Source organism: Culex quinquefasciatus, chromosome 3, assembly GCF_015732765.1.
Source record: "Culex quinquefasciatus strain JHB chromosome 3, VPISU_Cqui_1.0_pri_paternal, whole genome shotgun sequence".
In the NCBI taxonomy this organism is placed as follows: Eukaryota; Metazoa; Arthropoda; class Insecta; order Diptera; family Culicidae; genus Culex; species Culex quinquefasciatus.
In genome coordinates, this window is record NC_051863.1 from 138,735,179 (window position 1) to 138,761,152 (window position 25,974).

Genomic DNA, 25,974 nt, shown 5'->3' on the forward strand with positions numbered 1-25,974 from the left:
ATTTTTTGAGACCCCAAATCCGGGAGATTCCAAGCCCGAGTCAGGTCTTCACGTACCTTAAACGAAACTTATAGTGCCTTATAATGCCATCAACGATATAGCAGGGGGAGGAGAAGGTGGACCTTAAGTTGCTCGATCAGGTTCATCCAAAGCATCACTTCGGGAGATTATTGTGTCGTATTTGGAACTGGGATAGAGTTAGGGGAGAGCAACCAACCAAGATAATAAACAACTATCCATTGACAATCTTGTAAAATGTACCATCCCATTTAGGACGGTCCTCCCCTAAGATTCACAAGGTCTCACGGAGAAAGGAAACCGCCTGCTGGGATGTGACACTGACCGGCGTCGTCTTGATCTCAGCCGGGCCGGTCGTCGTCTTCATCGCGCTCGCGCGGTCAGGAAATCATAAACGAAATAAATTAATTTCTTGGACTGGTACCCAGTTGTCGCCGATGACATGGCTTTTGGTGCCCAGCGCGCGCAGCCTATGATACAGAAATTAATAACTGTCTTTAAAGATTACAGGCGGCCGGAAGGGGCCACGGCGTGAAGCCGTCGCCGATGGACATCATATCTACACAGTTTTGTCACAGATGAATGCGCGGTGGGGCTTTGTGATCGTCTGAAAATGGAAAACCCCTCGCCGCGGTCGGTAGTGGGTGACCATTATTTTGATTGGGTGAAAATTTGATTTTGATTGGAATTAATCTGTTGACATAAATTAACAGTTTTTAATAATGATATAATGCATCCACATTGTGCACAGTGCAGCATGAAGAGTAGCACGAATAAAACCTCTTTGTTGCACATAGCTGGGTTGTCTGAAGAAAGTCAGCGTACAGTACACCCACACGGGTGCCAAATCATCTAACAACTCGTCGCCATCGTGCTAACTTGTCGTACGTGCATTTTGGGCCAAATTGAGTTAAGAACGCCATTTTGTGCAGCTCATAATGCCTCACCTTTTGACCTTCACAGATCCCCAAAATTCGATTCCAATCCTGAGATATTCAACAAAAACCGAAAAAACTCCGTGCATTTTTGTCACTTTACATATGAAAGTAGTTTCAATCTTGTCGTGCTATCTTGTCACTCCATGAAAATTGATGTAAGTGCGACAAAAGGCCAAAGGGATTTCAGGCCAGAAAAGTCAGGATGCGTTTGTCGCACGTACAAGCTAGACTACCGTAAACATTTGTAATTATAACTCGGGACTCCAGCAACCAACTTCAACCAAACTTTGGGACAATGCACAGAATGGTCAGCCAAACAAAACGTGTTTGTTATTGTTTACATTGCGTGCACTCGTTTTTGTATATTCAAGGTCAAACATTAAAACGCGTTTTTTCTCGGAACATCAAAATGGCGGGTGCGACAAGATAGCACGACGACGTCGAACTGACAACTGATGTCAAAAAGCTCGTAAAAAATATGAACACAAAAATGGTATAACCAATGTCAAGTCAGGATTCAAATCAAAGCATTTTTGTTAATAATATATTATCATAGAGCAATTCTCCACTTAAACTGGAAAGGCTTTTTATTTATACATTTTTGATTTGGTTCAAACCTTGTGATGTCCTTCCCTATGACCAAAGAAGCCATTTTGTGTCAATGGTTCGTAAATATTCGAAAAAAAAATTTGAAGGAATTTTCTGATTTCTACCAACTCACACAGCAGTTGCCCCGACCCCTCTTCGATTTGCGTGAAATTTTGTCCTAAGGGGTAACTTTTGTCCCTGATCACGAATCCGAGGTCCGTTTTTTGATATCTCGTGACGGAGGGACGGTACGACCCCTTTCATTTTTGAACATGCTAAAAAAGATGTGTTTTTCAATAATTTGCAGCCTGAAACGGTGATGAGATAGAAATTTGGTGTCAAAGAGACTTTTATGTAAAATTGTACGCCCGAGTTGATGGCGTACTCAGAATTCCGAAAAAACGTATTTTTCATCGAAAAAAAAACACTCAAAAAGTTTTAAAAACTTTACCCGATTTTGTGTGAGTTGGTAGAGAATTACCCATGTATTGATGAGAACTATACAGAAAAAATAGGTTCACGAAAAAAACATTTGCCGAATTTAATATTACCTTTTTTAACAGGAAATCAATTTCCCAAAATCTTTTTTTTAAGGAAGGAAAGCCATAGAGCCATCGAGAAGTATGATTTATTGCAAAAAATTGTGAAAAAAAATAAATTTTAGTCTTTTTTTATTTACTTCAGTTTTAAATGTAAAATCAAATATGCTATCGCAAAGTAGTTTACAGATTATTCAATAATGTGCACCGTTTTCAAAATATAACCACTTAAAGTTTGATTTTATCTGAATTTAGCCTTTTCCATTTTTTAAATAGTGTTCATGATTAAAGATATTAAAGATTAGACCTCATTCGCTGACATACAGCGAATAACAGAAACAAGAAAATTCATGTTTTTTTAAGTCTCGCCCAAATATTCCAAAATTTTCTAATGCCAATATCTCAGCAATCAATGGTGCAAATTTCAATGTTGAAAAATGAAACATTTGTGAAATTTTATGATATTTTCGAAAAAAAAACTATTTTGAAAATTTTGGAATCAAGACTAACATTTCAAATGGGCGTAGTATTGAATGTTTGGCCCTTTTGAAATATTAGTCTTGATTCCAAAAGCATAATCTGTTGACGGCCAGCGGGTATTGGATTGGACCACACACACAACAGCAGCCAAAATTGTATGGAGACTTTTATGCGTGAATCAATGACACAAAATGGTTTCTTTGGTCATAGAAAAGGCCCTCACAAAGTTTGAGCGGAATCAAAAAATACAAAAAAATACGGCCGATTTCGCTGTATACAAAAGGCGAATTATTGACAAAATTAATGTAGTAAATAGCATTTTTGTATGACCCAATCTTACCCTCAGACCCAATGTCACCCCTGATAACGGTACGGTTAAATTAAAATGCATTCTTCTTTAAAGCGCACATATTCAGATCAATTAAAATTGTATTTTTGAATTTTGACATGTAACCAATGAAAACGACGACTTCCTGGAGCATTAAAAATACAGAACATTATTGGCGGGAAATAAGGAGCATTTTGAACTTATTTTTGAATGATTTAGAACATTATAAGATATTCTCTACAAAAACAGGTATTTTTTGTGGAAATCGTAAATCGCGAATTCTAAATGATTTTTCTGATTTTTTCGTTGTATGAAAATATTGTTCCTGAGGCAAAAGCCTATCGTTCGATTCGACCGTTAAATTTGTGATTGGTGGAATTTGAATGAGATTTACGTTTGTTTGTCTATGATAGCTTGTTCATCGGTGACTGTTAGTGAAGTTTGGTCTTGATGATGGGGGAAAAGTATCCAAATATCCAAAACAATTTTATTCATTTTTATTGCCTTCACACAAACTTAGTTCTGATAATTCGTTTTAAAAAAAAAAAGCTTATCTCTTAAGAGGAAAAAAATTCAGCCATCTAGTTTAAGATTCTTGTTCGTTAACGTGAGTTCGAATACCAAGATTACAGAGTTTTGAAGCAAAGTTATGAAAAAATAACAAATTCAGCAAACATTAAAATGACGTTGATCTGCAAAAAACATGTCGGTTGCAACGTCAACAAACGAAACGGTTTCTTGTTATTACAGATATGCCTCGTTTCAATGTTTGTTTTGAGAAACTGGAAATCAACTGCGTTTGCATGCTTGCAAATCGATCGCCATTACACCGGCTCCACGGCACCATGTCGAGCAATTGACCTTCATAAAAACCATTCAATGAATTAAATGCTTGCAGCGATGCAAATCGGTGAGAAATCAAGTCTGGTTCCAATCGGCCCAACCATTAACCATCATCGATTGCACTTTGATGAGGGGGGAATATCGAGCTGGAATCCCATCAATGAGAAGATCTGAGCTGGGGAGACGAAAAAATAAATAAAATGTTGGAACTTATGAACAATAAAAATATGGAGAAAAAATATCTTGACCAGGCTTGGGAATGTCTGTGGGCATGCCGACGATACCGAGGAGCAGCGGAAAAAGTACCAAATCATTTCATTTCGATTATTTAAGCTTTTAATATGATTTTATCGCACTTTGCATCGCCACGCAGATCATCACGAACGCACGCGGCGCTGCTTTTGACAATTGTTTCGGGCGAATCGATACTGTAAAGTGGAGAAATTTGGGCAGATTTTTGTAATAATTGTCAAAGCTGAAGTAAGTTTATTTAAAAATAACTTCCGTCTTGAGTTATCGTAAAGTATTTTAAAAAATCAAATGACTGCCTGGTCCAGGATTATCTTCCTGTAAATTTTCTGATACAAATGGTTTTAAACATTTCAAACTAACCTCCCTGAACGGTTCTCACAATAGACAGAGTGTGGTCCAGCAACGTTCGGTATTTTTAACTAAAAGGTGTTGAAAGATGCGCACCGGCTTGGCCACGGCGGCGACCCCCAAAACCTGCCGGAGAATGACGTGAAGGTTCTGCTACAATGTGGCGTAGTGATTTTGGTCGAACCCAATTTGGCCAGTCATCATCTGCCGGCGCGGTTCGGTCAAGATGGATCAGGCGCTGCCAATGACACTGATCGGAGAGATCAGACGATCGCGACAACCTCAGCTGAACTCGCACAAGAACCACGAAGCCGGAGACTTGTATCGCGGCGATTTTGACGGGCGGCATGTCAAAATATTTGAAATGCCACAGCGTTGAGCTTTACGGGGCGTTTGGTTGGGGCGGATTTGAGTCTGTTGTGTTTGCTCACTCGGGGGGTTTTGTTTGGAACTCTGGCTTTACTTCAAGTCATTGTCGTGATGTATGATGTTCTGATATTTGGCATTATTAGTGAATATTAATGGTGCTTGATATCTCTAAACGAGGCAGTGCCTAACAATTCTTCAAAAAAAAAATAATTCCTAGAACCCTTTTCTCAACTTTATATCGTTTTCAACTAGAACTAAATCACTCATCAAATTCACCTTGCCCCGGCTTAATTTGCATAAAATGTCATATCTCGCCATGTTTATGTGGGCACGTTTCTCACTTTTTGCGCGCGCAACATTTCACAAATATTCGAGAATTTATTATTTTTATTACCACCATATTTCCCGGAGAGGACCCTTGAGCAAATTTATGACTGCACTTCAGAACTCTATTCCGGGGCCCAACCAAACCAAAAAAAAGAAGCCCCGTACCACGAGCCCACTTCACGAAACATATTAGAAACCGATTGGCCAATATCACTTCCCTGTTTCACTAGAAAAACACAACACAAGGTAGACCCATCAGCAAAGGCAGGATGAAAAAACAACAACATCAGCAGTGACACACTCGTCGAGAGGAGGTATCATCTGTTTCAAAGCAATAAATTTCGGCACCCGAGAGTGCCCCCCTGCCGTTTCGGCAAACGGAGACCCCTGGGCTGAACGGTCGTTGGGAACACACGTTGGTGGCAGGGTGAGGGTAGTAATTTTGGACTAAAATCAATTAAAACATTAGAATAAAAACTCATTTTTTACAGTATTTTAAATCAACTATGGTCGTTTCTGGAAGCAAAAAACAAATATCAAAGAATTAAAATACTTCAAAAATTAAATAAATTGTGAAATAAAATAAACTGAAATATTCAAAAGTGCATTTGATTGTGTTTAGAACAAAACTCTACCGAAATTTCTCTAAATTGATGCAAATCATAGTTTAAAATTTAACAGTTTTTATTTAATTTTGGTTTGCAACTACCTTTTCATTCTAGTTTGATCTATTTCATATAAAATGAAAATCAGAATTTAAAAAAAAAATATGAGTTTTGGATGTCAACCTATAATATATTTTCTGTTATTTTTCAAGTAAATATAAACATACATTTAACGTATTTGCCTATAAAAAAAGATAAATACCTTTTATATCATGATCTATGTTTAACAAAAAAAATTAATTAACTGGTTTTGCAACGCAAAGTCTACTTTTATATTTGGGTTTCCATTAAACTTGTTGTATTTTGTGATGAAACTTTGTTTATCGCATTGCCCAACAAAGCTATTTAGTAAAGTCCACACTCGATTATCCGAAGGTTTGTATGAGACTTCGGATAATCGAATCAACAACAAAAAAAAATCGAGTTCTGCTACCCAGTTTTAGTCAAATCTGAATAGTTTTTTAAATAAGAGCAATTCCTGCTCAAATCAGGAATTTTTCTGATACTTTTGTACCCGACCCTTTCCGATTTCAATGAAACTTTGTAGACATGTTATCCTAGGCCTATATAAGCCATTTTTGTGTATTTTGAGCCAATAGTACTCGAAAATAACATTTGAGAAGGGCGTAAGATATTTAAATATTTTTGTATTTTGCAATTTAAAAATTACTGTATTTCGAAGCCGTTGCCGCTGGGCTTTCTGAAAAAAATACACTGGAAGAAAAATACACGCCACTTCCATGAGAAAAGCATTTTTTTCCAATATTTCATCACCAACATTTTGGCCGCCATCTTGGATTTAAAAAATCTGAATCACTTTACAGAATGTTCAAGCTTAACAATCAAAAACAAGACAACGAATTTTTTTTGTGATTCGATTAGGCTGGTACAAATATTATTTAAAGTTTTTGTCTCAAAAATTTAACAAAAATCCCAAACAATTATTTTAAATAAGTTTAAAATGTTAAGCAGCTATTAGAAAATATGTGTATTGCCGTATATTTTCACTGAAAAATTAACAAAAAAATATCAAATTATTCGCTCTACAGCATTGCCTTGGCGTTCTCGATTGCGAGATTCCTACTCGAAACTAAGTGTCCGAAGGCTTGATTGTTGAGGCAATTGCAAACCTCTTTTTACACCTTAGCTTCCATCCACCCCGGGATTCGAACCGACGACCTTTGGATTGTTAGTCCAACTGCCTACAAGCGACTCCACCGAGGCAGGACCCAGGGAGACGACTCTCCCACACCTGGACTGAGCTAACGACCTAACCTTTAGGTTAGTCCGGGGCCAACATTTACTTCCCGTCGGACGGAAGGCGTGATCAGACAAATCTCACCTCGAAAAATGCCACCGGGACCGTCTGGGATCGAAACCAGGCCGACTGGGTGAGAGGCAATCACGCTTACCCCTACACCACGGTTCCCGGCTTCCCGGAAAAAATAACAAGAAATACAAATTTTACGATTGAAAAGCTGATCAAAAGAACCTGATCTGATGTCAAGATAATGTCAGTTAAAAATTGAGGCTATTTCGGTAACGTATAAAAAATTATTTTTTTTATCAATTTGAATTCTTTGAAATTTTACATCTTGGCTACGAAGTCTCAGCGATAAATTTGAATGAAATTTTCTCAGCCTCAATATAATATTTCATGAACTTTTGTTAAAAAATTAACCAAAAACAATAAAACTTCAAAAATAAGCACCATTTATAAATATTTGTGAAGACTTTTCCGATTGCAAATTAAATTTTGCTGGATAAAAATAGATTTTCTAACACCAAAATTTAACCCAATAATCATAATTCCGGAACCAGATTTTGCACTGTTATAAAATCGCGCGAGGCGCGTCGAAAAATTCTGTTTTTATCTCGGAAATGTACGGTTTGACATCGCCAATTTTTCTATATGTTATGTAAAATTTTCCGAGGAACCCGACAAAGATACTATCAGACTATACAGACACGGTCAAAACACCATTTTAAGTTTTCATATATACGACCTTTTCAAATGTTTGGCAAGTTTTTTCAGTCCTCAAATTAGTTTTCCTTGAAAGGCAAACTAATCACCTTTCATTTGCGTCCAAGACAACTAAAATTGGTTGAAATAGTGCGGAGTTATGTTTTTTTAAAGGTGGTTTTTGCGAAAATTTACGAAAATGGCAGTTATTGGGACGGTAAACAAAAAAATACGGGTCTATTTATTTCGGCTAAGACACCCTCAGAAAATTTTTGAGCACTCTTGATTTTTTGCCAATGAAACATAAGAAATTTATGTGCAAAAATTTTTATTCTCGACTTCAAGCGAATTAAACAGCAAAAATTTAGATCAACAGCAGAAGCACTGACCCTATTCCAAAAAGTGCTCGACCATTCCAAAACAAGCCAAATCCCAAGGTACGAAAAGCCAAACGGCCCACTTAACAAGCGCGCACCCTTAACGTGAGGTTAGCGCTAGACAAAACGGACCTTCAAAAGCAAATAAAATTTTTGATGTAATTTTTCTCTTGTCATTCACCTTTGTGTGATTCGTCCTTTCCGGCTCCCTCCTCACACCCATATTTCGGCCAAAAAGGACAAAAGTGTGTGTAGTAAAACTGTTAGTTGTTTTTTTTTCGAAGGACTTCGATTGCCAAATTTCACAACTGTCAGGCCCAGGTGAGATTAGGGGTTCGTTTATGGTTATTTTTTGTTTTTTCGGTCTCGGTCCATCTTTCCACTATTTGTTATTTATTAACATTTTTATCGGAAATTAGTGTGAAAATCTGCAGTTTGGTACGAGCTTCGGGGACAGCTGAGGACCGGCGATGATGGGCAACGAATAACAGAGTGGAGGGAGGGCCGATTTTCATCTGCCGTTACTGCACGCGCCCAAAAGAACCAAAGAATTCGTTACACTCAGCAGGATTCTGGTGGCGGCAATGAATCGATGAATGGCCATTTGTTTGTTTTTTTCAAGTGGTGCGCCGCAAGAACTAGAGAAAACGCCAAAGGCCCCCAAATTCAGCTACAGTTTTTTTTCCAAATCTCGCCGAGGCGCATCTCCAAGGTCTCGGTAAAGTCCGTAACCGACTCAGCTATTACTCAATCTTGACCGCGGGATGCTGAGACCAACCGACAAAAAAGCGTTTGAGGATCGAGAAGGCATTAGGATTTTATAGAAAAATTTCCAACATTATTCCTGGATCATTTATAATTTTTATGCGTGGATAGATTTAGGTTTTTTGTTTTTCTTCGGCATCTTCTTCGTGGGGCGTAAGGCTTTAAAAACTGTGACCGTGATTTCTCCACGGGTAGATCCCAATTTTCACGGCGGAATCGAGTGTGACGAGACCGTGGCCGTGCTTAACCTCGTCCAATTGCTGTGTGAGGGTTTTGATGGAATCGACTCATTCTTTTCATCTTGGAAAAAGGTCAAATTTGTTTTATATTTTGAAAAAAGAAACTGCAAACGACTGCAAGGCTCGAACGGACGAGGAACTCACTTTTTCCCTTTATTGCTTTATGGTTGGCCTCGCGCGTGGTATGACGCGGAAGCAAATCAGCTTGTAGCCTTACGGGGGATGCCGTAAAGTTATTAGCAGAGTTATATAACAAATCCCTTGGCATTGGAATCAAGCTTAATTGAATAATAGCTAGGTGCATTACGTCCGGAAATATTTTGACACAACCAAAATTTTTGTTTGTTTTTTTAAGTTAAACCTTAAGATTTTATTCTTAAAATTTAAATTTACTCTCTCTATCTGTAACTCCGTGTTTTTTAGTACATTTATATTGTTTTACTTTACTTCTGTTCTAATTTTACTAGTTGAATCATCATGCGAGTATCAAGTAACACAGTTAGTTAATTTTCGACAAACAATCCTGGACATTATTCAGAACTAAATATATCGTACACAACCACGTCTGGCCCGCCAGCCAAAAGATAAGACTCGTAAAATTGTAGCAAAATATTCTTTTTTTATATCATCTAATTATTTATATTTTATTCGCTGACTTATTTTTCTTTGATCCTTTTCGGTGCAAATGCCTGGTTCTGGGTTCTGGGATCTTCGAATTTCTTCATCTTCCATCGACATATTTTTAATGCTATTTTTTTCAATGTTTTTGTTTAAATCTATAAAAAATAAATCAATTTTTAAATAAAAATGCTTCACAAATTTCAAGACAAAATCGCAGTTTTGAATGAAAAATCTGCATTCACTAGGCGCGATAAAAGTTATAAAAAAAAGCGGGTGCAATAAAATGGCATTTGACGATTGTTTTTGTTAAACAAATTAAAAAAAAAACTCTGAAGGGGTACCACGATTTGCAGGGAAAAATAAAAGTAATTTCAAGTTTGTCGTCAATTTTCCAAGAAATTTTTTCAAGTAAAAAAAAAGAGCGTTGGAAAATCTCATTTTTGCTTCGATGTTTTAGCATAAAAAAAAGGCATTGGGATGATTAACTTCTTTTTGTTGGCATATGTTGATTAATAAAGATATACCGCTGCCTTTATACATTTCAAAATGTTGTCTGTTGAGTAATCTTGCGTTTCATAAATTTGGATTCTTCAAAGGCTAACAGATCCTAACATTGGTGAAATACACTAATAGTGAAAAAATACCTAAAATTAAGACAATTAAATCTCAAGAATGCATTCTAAACTCATAAATGAAATAAATTATTCACTTTGCACTCACATGTGTATAGAGACCTAATTGTCAGCGGATATGCAGACCATCCAATTTCTTCTCGAAATAAAACTTTCAGAAATACTTAACAGAAGCAGTTAAATTGGAATGGAATTGCGGGCTTTTTGGTGAAATTAAACTCTCAAATATTAAATGAACGAAATGAAGCTGAAAGGTGGATAGGTTAGATTATGGTCTTAAAAAAAGCAGTCAAATTGTTAAAAAGCGTCAGTGAGGGTGACAACGGATCAAAGTGATTTTTACGGTTTTTTTCAATTTCTTAGATTCTTATCAATGAATCCTTATTATGGTTGGAGGATTGTGTTGGGAAGATTTACGTTTCTAGAACAAATCTTATTGATTGTTAAAGTCATTTAAATATGAAGAACGTCTTTAGCGGATGACGTGTATATTTTTATATTGGGCATATTTTTTGTTTATTTGGTCCCAACGTTCACCAAATTTGGGAAAATGTTATTTTTTTACTTAGGATAACATTATTTTTCAAATTTTTTGTCCCTTGATTCTTGTCGAGGTCGAGAGGGGAATAAAACAAATATAATAATTGAAATCACAAGCCAGAATTTCAACATACCAAAAAAAATTCTCATCCGAAGCCTCAATTATTCAATGTTTGTATTATCCAAAGTTCGTTTTTCCGATGGGTCTTCCAAGAAACATCGGATGATTTAATGTGGATGATGGAAAAATAAATAAATTATTTATTATTTATTACTTTATTAAATTTCAGATCAAATTCGAGCATAGCAACCCCAAATAAGTCAAATTCGAGTGATGGCTTATCTACAATCATTTAGCTTAGAATATATAAGTAAAGTAAAATAGATAAGTTACTTAAAAAAGTACGCAACTTACGGCCGTCAACTATAATAAACTTAGAAAACTTGCTGGGTGATATAGGTTGCTATGCAGTTGTTTGTTAACCTTTGATATGGAAACGTCAACCTACAATAGATTTTGAAATTTTCCACGTCAAGTTTCTAATTTGGTTACTTTTCCATTCTAGAAGATATATTCATTTCCTTCCATTGATTCAAATTCCTAAGCTAAGAGCAATTTTCTAAGTAAAGTGATTATAGATAGGCCATGATTAACTGTCAAATGAAAATCAAAATTCCCAAAACACTTTAAACTTTGGACTCATATTTGAACACAAAGATCTTAAGTAAAATAACAACAGCAACAAAAATTATGATTCGATTATCCAAAGTAAAATGCTTTTACGGACTTTGAATAAACTAGTCTGAACGGTAATATTCGTGGATTTTTTCAAAACAATTATTCACATTACATTCAGGCTGGCAATCAAACCCATTTGAATGTCGGGAATCTGAAAATTTTCTTTAAAAACATTAATTTAAATTTAGAAATCTGGAAATACATAAAAATAAGTAAAATTGAAATTTACAAGCAAAAATTCCCATATTTCAATGATTTTTTTTTTTAAATGCACTATACACCCGTACATTTGATGCAATCATTAGTTTAAAAAAAATAAGATTTGACGAAAACAATTTTATGTAAAAAAAACTTTTTGCGGTACTGTACCTCGAAAATACACTAAATTTAAGTGATTTTTGAATAAACCCAAACATGCTAAAATGATTCTAAACGCAGGGGAATGCATTTTAAAATGATTTCAGCTTATTGCACTTAAATTTCCTTTGAAATTTTGAAGTTTTTTTAAAATATATTGTTGTTAAGCTGAATCAACTAACCAGTCATCAGTAAGATTTTATTAACTAATGTTACAGATTTTTTGTTTGAAATCAAATCTCTTAACTTACCTTCATTTGTTCTACTTTTATATCCATTTAACTTAACTATGATGCGTCGAAAAATAAGTTGCTTTTCACACCAACTAAAAACAATGCAAATATTCGTTTCGCTTGACACCACTTATCACATTATCCCCACTCAATTCATGATCACTGTCAACGTCTTTCCTGTACTCCCAAAGATAAAAACGACGAGCAACTACTGAAAATTTCACCCAAGTTTCCCGTTTATAAAAGTACCGTCGCTAACCAAATTCTCACTCACTCATGAATGCTCACGCCTTTGCTCAACTGTGACGCACACGAAACGCGTCGCAGCGGCTTGTCAATCGCGCGTCAATTTCGCTCACGAGTCCCGCGGCAAAACAACGATGACGAAATCGCCGACGGAACGCCACCACAAACAAATGCGAACTCAAACGAAAAACCGCCGACGCCGTCGTCCGCCGCAAAACACCTGACCGAATCCGATCAAATCGAAAGACTGCTCATTTTGCCCGTTCACACGAGATAAAGTTCGCTCTTTTTCTTCTCGTTTACGTGCGCTCGCTCATTTTGCGTTCGTCGCTTGCGACTCCATCATTTCGTACACGCTTGCTCATCATAATGCTCGCTCGAGATGATCAGCGGATGCTGTGAGGTCCATTCATGAACAAAACACTCACCCCCTCCGTCGGACACAAAAGAGCCCTTTCATTTTGAAAGCCAAGCTCATCTTCCTTTGCTCGCTCTCTTTTATGTTTGCCATATGAAAGAGCGAGCTTTCGGGAGAGAGCCAACATGGAAACAATTCTCTCTCGCTCTCTTTTGAATTTTGTACATAAGTCGAGTAATTTGAAAGCGAATGAGAAACATAAAATAAACAAAAATGGGCGTGGCTGGAAATATCAACACATACAACTAAGTTTTCTTTCTTTCTCTCTTTTAACATTATTATAATATTGAAATTTCTCTCACTTTTCTTTCACCCTCGAAAAAATATTTAAGCAAACCGGCTCCGTGGCTTAATGGTTACGGCTTCTGTCTCCCAAGCAGGAGGTTCAGGGATAAAATCCCGGTCGGTACCTTTGAAATTTGGAATCAGGAACTTGAATATGAATAAAAACTAAAATGAATCAGGTGGGATTCGAACTCACACCTTTGGATTGGTGGTGGTCTGGGACGCTAAGCAGTCGACCATCAGAAGGTTTACACTCTAGCAGTGAATTGATCCGTAGTGTTGAAACATGTTATTCTCTTCTTCTCATATTATTAAATACGCGCTGATCCCTGATTTGCCTGAGGGGATTGGAAGTCTAAATATAGATCGAGTTTCCTTCAGATGCTTGCTTCTATGTTTAGGCGGGGCCGAACAATGCCCAGCGACCTCGGAATTGGACCGCAAGGAGCTCTGTCATTCTGAAATGGGTCGTTGGAAGCAGCGCGAGGGCTGTCACCACCTAATACCCGGGACTGAGATAAGCTGTATCAGCATTCGGCATGTACACAGTCTGATACAAATTATACTTTCCCATAATTTCGCTACCGGTTAGCGGGTATTGGATTGGACCACACACACACACACCCTCGAAAAAATATTTAAGCATTTATTCACCCCAAAGGCTCTCGGCGAGATCCCTTATAGCACTAAAGTTGCACAAAAGATAGCACCCCACGAGTGGGGGACGGCTTTTTTTTGCTTGCGATGGCTTTTCCGCCCCCACCTCGATGCAAAAAGGTCCTGTTGTTGTCGAAAGTTTGCCTTTTTATTGAGAGCAATCGAAAATTGAATTACCCCATGCGAATAAATAATGACTTTAGCGGGGCTCGGTTTTCGCCGTGGAAGGACATACTGTACGAGTTGGGGAGGGATTTTAAAGTGGACAGTGTTTTTGGGGTTTTTTCTTACTGGAAATGTCAGATTTTTTAAAGGTGTCTTAGAAAAAATCACACATTTTTATAATAAAACACTCAATAAAGTGGTTTGTTTTTTCCCGTTTCTGCTGCATTCAAACAAGTTTATTCCTGTTGAATTATAATACCAAATTTTTTTCTCATAACATTTGTAGCATTGACGTTAAAACTAAATGAAAATATAAAAATAATGAAAAAAATTTCATTGGTAAAACTAATACAATCGCTCAAATTAAAGAAATACAATTTCTTAATTTTAAAATTTCCACTCTTGTCTTTCATTGAAACTGGAATAAACTAGATACTTAAACAATCTCTCTGAAACAACCCAGCAGGATTTTTTTTTCATGTAATCTTAGTGAAACCTTTCCCGTTAAATCTTCTCCAATTAGTCACAACTTTGTGATAAGGCCGTTTGAGATGTTATTTTCTGAAACTTAATAATGTTGAAGATGCTGGTCAGCTTTGCAGCTTATACTAGACAATTTTCAAAAATATGTATTATATTATTATTTTAATGCAAATGTAATTTAAAATTAATTTGAGCTCAATTGAAATCCGGCCCACTTATAAATCCTCATGTTAAGTTCTCCAGTAAAATAATGAACTAGTTTTAAAATGATAAAAAAGATCATCAAAAAATGGGACTTGCAATTACATTTAAAACTTAACTATGGGAAATACTTAACAAGGGTTTATTTTCTAAAAAGATTTTTTATGCAGATTCTAAAAAAGTACAACATAAATAAATCAAATTTCAAATATCCGTCAACGAGAACCATTTAAGGCTCTGGAAGGCATCATTCCAAATCGGCCATTTGGCGGCCATGTTTGATTTAGAAAAACATTCAAATCTTGATTCAGAATGTATCAATCAAAAAATGGTTTTCTTTGTGTTGTTTGTAGAAGCATTTTACATATCGTGATTATTTTTTCCAAGGGTTTCCAGCAAGGCCTCAGACTGGCAAGTAATTAATAATTACTTTGATTTTCAGCTGGTAATTAGGTAATTCTTTAATTACTTAGTAATTCATGGCAATTAGAGTAATTTAAAGTAATTAATTGGTAATTAAAGTAATTTTTGAGTAATTAAAGTAATTGATTATTTTAAATTGTACTTCTTCAACAACACTATTTACTTTTTATATATAATCTATTATAACAGTATTTTATTAATTTCAAATAAGAGTGAAACACAAAGATTAAAATATACTGGTTCTGTATGTGGAAGGCCTTATTCATCATAGTTCTCTCCTAAAACTCTCCTAAAATTTTTTTTAATCATGTTGTTTATCGAAGCTGATTAACAACAAAAGGCAACGCCATGATATATTACCCAGTGAAAAATGTTTTTTGAATCCAAAATCTATTCATTTTTATTAAGTAATTATGAAAATATGTTTCTTTTTTTTTGCAAGAACTACATTAGAATTGATTAATTTTTTATGCTTTTCCTTCTAATAGGCAGTCAAAATTATTTTAACTTTATGTGGATCAAATATTTAAAACCAAAATATACTTATACATTGATAAAAACAAAGTTTTCAAGTGATAGCCATTTAAAAATCAATGAAAATAAAAATATATTTTTTCATAATCTGCAGGAATTGACAGTCCTGTAACATCTCTCTATTAAGAGCTATTTCCCCGAAAAATTCCCAAATATTTCTGAGACAAATGTTTCAATGTTAAAAAACAAACTCAGTGAAACTAAAATCGACCAATATTCAGATGCAGAAATTAAATCCAATGTAAATGTCACATTTCACATTATCCGTATTTTCAGTAATGGATTTTTTTAATTTGCTTGAGAAAAAAAAACATGCAAAGTAATGTCAAACCAATGTTTGAAAAACATTTTAAAACTTAACATTATTTTGATGAATTTCACAATTTTCATGAAAAACGAAGTTGACTTTATAGCTGTCGGCCACCATTGCTAGTACCAACCACTAGTGTCTTCCTTTTTATCTACAAGGACTTCGCCGCCCTGGGCTCCTAAGTGTATGAAAGTATGGCACGGAGCGACGGCACCGAATACCCATATTTACACAAAGAATTTTAGAGCGCCCGCCGCGGGATTCGAACCGGCGACCTCTGGATTGTGAGTCCAGTGCGCGGTCCGATTGATCCACACGGGCGGGACTCCATTTTCATTTTCATGAAGAGCTGCTGCAAATATTTGTCAAAGTTTATGTTTGGCTCGAAAAATAAGGGGACCTTTTTTCAAACAACTTCTATATTTTAATGGCATTCGATTTGCATTAAACTGAAAACAATTTTAAATTATTAATTAATTATATTAAAATTCATACATTGAAGTAAAACAGTACAGTATTTTTTTTTTTGCTTTTATGACAAACACGACTTCAAAACACGTAAGTCAACTTAAATAATCTTCTTTTGCAATTAATTGATAAGGGTTCGGTTGATTGAAACGTGAAACATAATGGAATTTCAAATCAGATAATGAACAGGTTAAATTGGCCATAAAACAAATATTATTGTTAATATCAATTGAGCTAGTTATTTTTTACCTGAAAATGGTATAATTAAATAAAATGTAAATTTTATAATAAAATAAAACAATTCCAAATTTCAAACCAATTAATTCGCTGTAACATCGCTGTTAACATTACCCAAAGTTTCAGCGCCCTCTAGTGGAGGGCATTTTTGACGTTTGATCGCCTATAGCTATTTTTAATAAAAATTGTACGCAAAATTCATAATATCCAGATTGGCACAAAAAAAAATGAACAGCATAATTTTTCGAATAGCTATCGAATGAGCTATTTAAAACACCCAAACTCCCAATCTCGAGAAAAAGGGGGAATTTCCATACAAATTCCCCCTTTTTCTCGAGCTTGGGAGTTTAGGTGATAAATATTTTAGTTTAAATTAAATGTTTTTTATCGTAGTGAAAAGTAATTAAGTAATTAATGTAATTAATCAATTTTGACCAGTAATTTGAGTAATTAACTGGCAGACTGGCAAGTAATAAACGCTTCTGGAAACCCTTGATTTTTTCATTTCAATTTACTATTTCTGGATTCTGAATTCAGAACCATCATTGACAGTCATTGCCCCAAAAGTGTAGGACACCTTCAACGACCGTAAGATTCAATTGAAAAAAATAATTTTCAATGAAATTTGATTTAAATTAACAATTAGGAAAAAAAATAAGTCTCAAATCATTCAAATTATGCTAAAAAAAAGTTCATTCTGAATATATTTGTAGAATTAAAAAAGAGATTATTTACCAAAAAAAATCTTATATCTTGGTTAAGTGTAATTATTATTTTTTTTTTCATATAAATGTATCGATTTGAATGAAAATTTAATTATTGTACAAGAAATTTTATAAGAAAGAAATATTGATATGGCTATTTATTTTTATTAATTTTAAAATTAGAAAACATTTAATTACATTCGATATTCAAAAAAATGTGCAAAGCCTAAATTTATCAAAATTTTGCATTTAGACAATCCAATTGTTTGTGTTTTACAATCGGTCCAAGATTCTACGAAAAACTTCCAAAATGGCCAGCGAGGTTCAGTTGGCTGAGGACCACTGCACTGGTGTAAATTATAAAAGCATGGGTTTGATATTTCAATTAACTTTTTTTTTATTCCAGTAAACTTTGACCACAGTTGAAAAAAATACATATCAAAAAATATTTGCAACGATCTTCATCAAAAAATATTTGCAACGATCTTAGTTATGTGTAAATTCGTTACATGTAATTATAACTTCATGTACCTGCTTTGTTGACTTTTTGCAAACAAAAATCGGTTTAGAGATTTACAACAGTCTAAATCCCTTAAAATCGTAAATTTTAAAAACTTCAATGTTTTACGGTATGAAAACATGTTTTATCTGATACATTTCAAAACATTCTAGCTTGACACAACCTTGCGATAACTTGTTCCAACTAGATTTACAATTTCTAGTCATGTTGTATACAACAATATATATTTTTAACAGAAAACAAATTTAATTGGAAATGTTCTTCAGTTTCTGCCAACCCAAAACTAGAATTTTAATCAACTAAAACAAGCTGTTATTTTTGTATTGTGTTTTCACATGCATTCTTGTATGTTCTTAGACAGTTGATATAGGTACTTAAGTTTAAATGAACATCTTGACAATGTAATATTAAATATTGGTATAAAGTTATTAGCAAGACAATTTTTATGAATTATAAACAATCACATTAAAGTACACCCATATTTCTATTCGGCCAAATTCTCATTCATATTCCACCCAGCTCAGTAATTTCACCAACGCGAAAACCTCGTTTGTCATCTAAAATTCTGATTTTATTGGATTAAAAGGCCTGATTCGCGTTCCCTTTGAACTTGTGCTGATGACGCGACTGTGCCCCTTCGTTCACATTCTCCCTTCTACTTAGGGGATAAAATGCAAACGCATATTTTACTGTTGATATTGAACTAAGAAGTGAATTTTCTCAATTATAACCCACTTTTGTTTTTTTTTTAGCTAGTTTCATGTCAGGAAATTTATAAATTTGAGACACAAATCGATAATTTGTTTGAATTTTTTTTATTATCGGTAGCACTTCTCAGCCTGATTAAAGGTGTTCGCCCCCCTACTTGAAGGCCCAACCCAAAACATTTGGGTGTTCTAAATTATGCCCGGTATCACGCGGAGCCCCTCGCGGAAATTGTTCTGCAGCACGCAATACAAATTAACGCACACAGTTTGTGGTCTTTTTGTTGAGGACCTCCGACTCATTTCCTGAGTTCCTGAAATAAAGGATTCTTTATGAACTTTTTTTTTGTTCATTCATGCAAGAAGCTGAAGAAACAAATTTGGAAAGGTTTATCACAACCCCTTTGGTCTCAAGGTTTGATCCCAGCAGTAGACCGGAAGATTTTTTTGTCGGTCCCTTTTCGCTCATTTTTATTATTGTGATAAATTAGCCCCATTAATCGTGGAGCTTTATGGAGGCAAAAGTTATTGCACATTCTCCTTATTCCCCACTGCATGTTTTTTTGCTTGAAAATGTATCCAAAGGGATATTCAGACGAGAGGACGCCATTGCACAGTGGTCCGAAACCGAAATCTAGCGTGACAAAATTGATAGCGGCCACACGTTAAGATTTAGAGCTTTGGTGTCTTCGGGACAAATGATCAGGGTCAATAGGGGCATCTTTTGGTATGGTGGACATTAGGGTGGTCCAAATTTTAGGGTGGTTCAGAATTTTTATTTTGGCGAGATGACGAGATAGCGCTTTGGTGTCTTCAGAAAAGTTGTAGGGAACACCATTCTGAGCAACTTTGCTGAAGGGCCCAAAGCTCTATCTTCAAACGGGAAGTTTCTAGAGCCATTTTTGTAATTTAGGTTTAGGTGTTTATGAAAAAATGAGTTTTTTGAATTTATCAACTCAGGCTTATGTCGTAGCGAGTTGGTGTCTTCTAGACATTTGAAGAGCTTATCAAAACACACATTTATCTTCCAAGAGAGCGAAAATCGGACCTTTTAAACGAAAGTTATAGCCAAAATACGACGAAAAAGACGCCATTTTGAAATGTGAATAACTCGAAAAGGTGGTGGAGTTTGACCTCGCTCTTAGAAGCATCTGAAAGTACACATTCTAGAGTACATTTGCTGAAAATATCTCGGAGGTCTTTTTTTGTTTAACTCATTTAATCTTAATTTGAAAATGAGCATTTTTAAATCGTTTTTTGCCCATAACTTTTGATAGAATTGGCCAAAATTCGTTTTTCAAGAACGAAAATGTTCATTTTGACAAGCTCTACAATTGTCTACAAGGGCTCAAAAATGTACAAAATGATCTAGTGGTTGTAAAAGAAGAAACAAGTTTTTACTGAAATATTTCAGGAATCAACAAAATAGTGGAATTCAACAACAAAAAAGTTCAAACGTCGTCGCCGGCTCGTAGTAATAGTAATTTTATTTGGCAACGATATCCTGTTAGTTAGACTTTTATCAGGGCAAGGAGGGCTCTTTTTTAACGATTGAAATGGTTTTTTGTTGTTGTTTTAAACATTGAAGTTTGGTGATTAATTTCAACTGCGTCGGCAAGTGACTGTGGCGATCACCGCTTTTCCACGTGACCTTGAAGTAAGATGGGGCCTTGGTGTTCCGCGCAACGAGGGAATGGAGTCCGAGGAAAAACCGCATTTGTGAGCCGTTCTCATTGAAGCTGTTATGTCCCACAGAAGTTCCGATCAGCTGCTTCTCCTCTTCGGTCAGGCCTACGTTCGCCAGCTGACTGTTAAAGTCGCCAAGTATGATCAGTTGATGTAAACTCGCCAACTCACCTACTAGTGTCCCCAGTCGTGAGAAGAAACGAGCGTTGTTCTGGTTTGGCCCGTGCACATTTACCAAATCCAAGTATCGTGTGTTGTCCTTCTCCTAAAAGTTTTATACCATTATCTTTTTTCTAATTTGATTGATGTTTTTCAATATATTTTATTACTTACCTTGTAGATCAACTGTACATACTGAAGGTCACAATGAATATTCTTCCTGATCCAGATCTCCAGCTGATAACTTCGATTAAGCAGTATTGCTAGTCCGCGTCGGCGATTCTTGGCCCGTCCGCCAATGTTCCATTCATAGTGTTCGGTCAGTACTTTGTCGCATGGTAGATTTGCCTCCTGGAGGACAGCCACGTGGACTTGGTGTTGGTGTAGAAGTGCATCAATTTCATTCCGTTTCTGGATTGTTCGGCACCCATTCACATTCAGAGAGGACAAACGGAGTCCCTGGGGCCCAATGGGCAGGTTCGAGGCTATGTCCGGCTGGGAACCTTCTTGTTCTTTTCGCCATACTTTATCAGCAAGGTAAATAGACTCTTTGCGTGATTGCGATCGAGGTACTTGAACTGATTCTGGGCTGGTCATGAGACGTAGTACACTGCTGTAGTCACCTTCGGCATTCCTGTAGAGATGTATTGTAAGGGTTCCTCGGCGATCGGCAGGGTCCAGTCGAACAGACGGCTCATTGAACTTGTGCAGGTAGATAGTTACGCGCAAAATCGAAGAAAGTAGGATAAGAGTTGCATCTCCTCCATTGGTCAGGCCGGTTCTCACGTGAAAAGTGTAGTTTTCCAGAGCATCACGGTTGCTAGGGATCCCTAAGGAGGTCAAGGTGGTAGAATCCTGGCGTTCTATTTCTTCAGCGATCAAACAGCGAAGGTTGCTACAAATATCTACACCAGCTTCTTCTCGCGTCAGCTGATGTAGTATGGCACTTTCTAGCGACTGGCGGCCAGGATTCACAACGAGAACCTCCATCTGGGGGTATGAACGGTGGGTCTAACAATGTCAACTCGTTTACCAGCTAGAGCACCTAGGACACTTTGACGCAACCGCGAGCACAAGACACTGTCATAATGGTTCCGTACTTGGGTCTGTCCGCGGTAGAGAATGTGGCATTCGGAGATTGCTGTGGTATTACGTGGGGAATAGGTTATCTTGGTGCCGTCCTGCTCAACAATAATCCGAGTAGAGTGGCAGTTGGCCAGGGCCGCGATGCTTTCCTCCCCTCCCCAAAATCCGGGCTGCTCGAGCTTTACGAGGAATGTCTCAACCTTCTCCTTAAGGCAGGCATTTCCAGGGAGCCCAGCAGCATTGGTCACGAGATTTAAGAAATAATGCGGAAGGTGGCTTCGAATCTCTCCAACAGCATTTTTACGAAGTTGATCCCGGAAGATAGGAAACAAGTCGCTGCTGGGGGTGACTCCGTACAATTGATGTGCTAGGGCACCGAATAGACAATTGCCGTCTTTAGGTATGGGCAACACCCACATGAGGTCTCCTAAGTTATTTTTGTAAAGCTCCATCTGGAAAATATTTTTAAGGTAATGATTTTTCCTAGATAAAGTTAGAACAAATTTTACCTCGTGAACTTTTGAAGCCAACGGCACGATGCTTAAGTGTGGACAAGCGTATAATTGCTACATGTTTTTAGTTGTATGAGTTTAAGAGCTAACCGACACGAATACTACTTTACATATGTGGGTGGAAGCTTTGAATCGTAACAATGAATGTCGACGCATAGTGCAGCAGAAGAAGTCAATCTCAAAGCTTTCGGAAAGCTCATGCAAACGTTGGTGTTTTAGGCGGAAAAGCATACCTTGGTGAGTGTCTTATAACTGTGTATAAGCGTGTTTTATGCGACACTGGAAACCCTGGGTGAGTTTGCTGGTGTGCATGTATGTGTGAGTCGAGTGATGTGGATGCATGAATAGTTTTGTGAAAGAGCCATTTGTGAGTTTCCACAATTGGTGAACTCTATCATTTGGCTCATGTATGGATGGAAGCATGAATGGATTTAATTTTATTTTTATTTTTTTTTTATTGACCAATTTATTTTAGTGTATCAATTTATTTTAACTTATTTATTTCAATCTATCTATTTACTTTAATTTATCCTTGTATGTATCTTATATCTTACATATTTTTCCCCACTCTCCCTCTTCTTTTTTACGTGACTTGAAAGAAGGAATTCCTTCTTTCAAGTCACGTAAAAAATAATATATCGGTCGTTAAACGAGAATGTCTAACTCGAGTTCATGCGCCGTTTTTACGGATTCGTTCTCCTCTTACTCTGATCTTATTTTTCCGATAATCATAAATATAACGTAAAAGATATAACTAACTATAACGACTTCGGCTTAAAAATGCACCATTCGTAAAAATGTACCATTCGTGATAGTGTCACTTTATTAATAACTGCTCGTAACGAAAACTTTCAGTTACTATTTTTCGCAATTCTGTCGGTCTCGTAGATTACTATTTTCGGATCATTTCGTCATAAAATCCTGCAACACGATGAAATCATTGCAAACCTCACTATAATGTTTTGATATAATTCATTTGGAAACCACAGAAAATACAATTTAATATATTGCTTAAATAGTAAAAGGAGGAGCCCTTCTCACAGCGTCGTTGCTCGGAAGGCACGCCGACGGGGGAATGAATGATAATTTGGCGCCGCGTTCGAATGAAAACTATTTCTAAATCAATGATTGTGTATCTTTCCGCAGCCGGCTGCCTAAGATTTTTAAAATTTCAACAGATAAACAGGAGACGCAGTCGATTTGGCGGTCCCATCACTCAAGTATCGGACTAACATTCCCATCCACTTCCCCGTGTCTTACCACTGGTCGTGGCCGGCGTCGGTATTGATCAGCATGATAGGGACCTTTGAAAATTGCGAAGGGGTGATGATTGGTTCCTACTTTTCATCTGTGATCCACGGAGCAATTTTTGGGGGTCCTGGTCAATAACGAAGTAGCAGCTACGGGTAGACACCAATGCTATGCTATGCTATGCTAAATATTTCAGGAATCAACAAAATAATTAAATTTATTCCTGAAATATTTCAGTAAAAACTTGTTTCTTCTTTTACAACCACTAGATCATTTTGTACATTTTTGAGCCCTTCTAGACAATTGTAGAGCTTGTCAAAATGAACATTTGTGTTCTTGAAAAACGAATTTTGGCCAATTCTATCAAAAGTTATGGGCAAAAAACGATTTAAAAATGCTCATTTTCAAATTAAGATTAAATGAGTTAAACAAAAAAAGACCTCCGAGATATTTTCAGCAAATGTACTCTAGAATGTGTACTTTCAGATGCTTCTAAGAGCGAGGTCAAACTCCACCACCTTTTCGAGTTATTCACATTTCAAAATGGCGTCTTTTTCGTCGTATTTTGGCTATAACTTTCGTTTAAAAGGTCCGATTTTCGCTCTCTTGGAAGATAAATGTGTGTTTTGATAAGCTCTTCAAATGTCTAGAAGACACCAACTCGCTACGACATAAGCCTGAGTTGATAAATTCAAAAAACTCATTTTTTCATAAACACCTAAACCTAAATTACAAAAATGGCTCTAGAAACTTCCCGTTTGAAGATAGAGCTTTGAGCCCTTCAGCAAAGTTGCTCAGAATGGTGTTCCCTACAACTTTTCTGAAGACACCAAAGCGCTATCTCGTCATCTCGCCAAAATAAAAATTCTGAACCACCCTAAAATTTGGACCACCCTAATGTCCACCATACCAAAAGATGCCCCTATTGACCCTGATCATTTGTCCCGAAGACACCAAAGCTCTAAATCTTAACGTGTGGCCGCTATCAATTTTGTCACGCTAGATTTCGGTTTCGGACCACTGTGCATTGATGAAGGACAACCTTTGATCCGGGCAAAATCTGACGATTTCGAAGTGTGAAAAATGAAAATCCATTAAAAATGTTAGTACGGTCAGACTTTGACCAGTCAGTGAAGATAAAAGGGAGCAATACTTTCCTGTAGATGGATTATTTAATTTTCAAAGCTCAAATTGTGCAACATTTTATTGAGCTTGAAGAGTGTGGTGCGGGAAAGCCCTCTGATAAAATTTGGTTTTTTTAAACAAAAAAAATAATTCGATTTGAAACAATCTAACAAAATTTATTGAATGATAGAAAAAGGATTCACTCGCACTTAAAAAACAATAAAATTTGCTGTTATTATTACACTGTCAAAACTTTCTAAAAACTCAAAATGTGTTTTTTGGAAAAAGTTTGATTACACATGGAAAAAAGTAAATTTATACCTTACAACGTCAGGTCATTTGATTTAGAAGAGATTCAAACAGGATGTTCAAAATGTTTACTTCCAAACAGCTTGGTCCATTTCACCCCAAACTGTCCTGAACACAGCGATCTTGAGCGTCCGAAGCCACGCGATTTATCATCGCCAATCAAAATCGAGTAACGCCAGGCCCCGGTCAGTCCCTCGTACCAAAGTGGCCTACAAATCACCTCCCAACCCCAGGCCGCGACTTTCATGATTGATTCGTCGAGATTTCTGAAGAGATTTCGAACAACCCGAGCGTGAAGGTGTGAAAAACGTGATTACGGGGCTCAACCCGGCGTGTCCTTTGTGGCGATACATTGTAGGCTGGTCTCGACCGGGCTGAGTTAAGTTATCCAAGCTAAGCCGATTGATGGCTTTTCTGTATGAAAAGGGGATTTGCTGTGAAGGATTATTAAGTTGCTCGATCAATAGTGCAATCCTAATAAATGCAGGAATAAATCTAGTCATTTATAAGAAACAAACTTGTTCCATGAACAACAGCTTGTTCTTACTCTTAAGTGCTGGCTAATTTCAATATTTGATTCACTTTATAGCCTAACGAATGCCTCAACTGTAATAACTACTTTTAGAAACTGATCAATTCCTGAACACCTTCAGAAGGAAGGTTTATTCTGTCGATTAGTGAACGATGACGAATTCATCCACGTCAGATATCCATCTCAGCAGGATAGAATCTGTTCTTCAATAAATTAGTGAACACAGAACGTTAAACTTCGGGGAGACGTCATGCCAGTTCGATTGCGAGCCTCAAGATTTGGAATATATCTTTATAACCAAATGATGGATTTGAGCGTACCTTTTAGATTTCGGTTTTAGGACTATTACATTGTTTTAGAATTTGTGTAATTCTCCGCCAACTCACAAGAAATCGGGAAAAGTTGCCCCGACCCCTCAACGATATGTCCTCACATTTTTTGTAATTTTATAATTGTTTCCTCTACATTTCTCTAAAACATCAAAATCAAACCATCCACATTAACGACCCCCGGGTCTTTTGTGGTCTCTATTGCAAGTTTCTGCTCGAACCTAGGAGTCCGAAGGCTTGAATGCGGAGAGCACCCAAACCTCTTTCTACTCCAAGGAACCTTCCAACCCAGTGTTTGAACTGACGACCTTTGGATTGCGAGTCCAACCGCCGCCAGCGATTCCACCGGAGTAGGCTTGGTTTTGTGTGTTGTTTGTACTTATGGCATGGAGGCCGGGACCGACATTTTACTTCCTCATCCGATGAAAGGTTGCAGCAGATGGGAATCGAACCCAGAATTATCCGCTTA

The 25,974-nt window shown here is 36.6% G+C and overlaps 1 protein-coding gene across 1 annotated transcript in view; it reads right to left on the reverse strand.

Annotated features, from left to right (window-relative positions):
- Positions 1–12,303, reverse strand: part of LOC6034580 (LIM/homeobox protein Awh) — a 70,600-nt gene extending 58,297 nt beyond the window's left edge. The window contains exon 1 of the mRNA XM_038264226.1: positions 12,180–12,303. Coding sequence (XP_038120154.1) covers positions 12,180–12,206 — 27 coding nt within the window. The 5' untranslated portion in view covers positions 12,207–12,303. The remainder of the gene's footprint in view (positions 1–12,179) is intronic.
- Between the last annotated feature and the right edge of the window lie 13,671 nt (positions 12,304–25,974).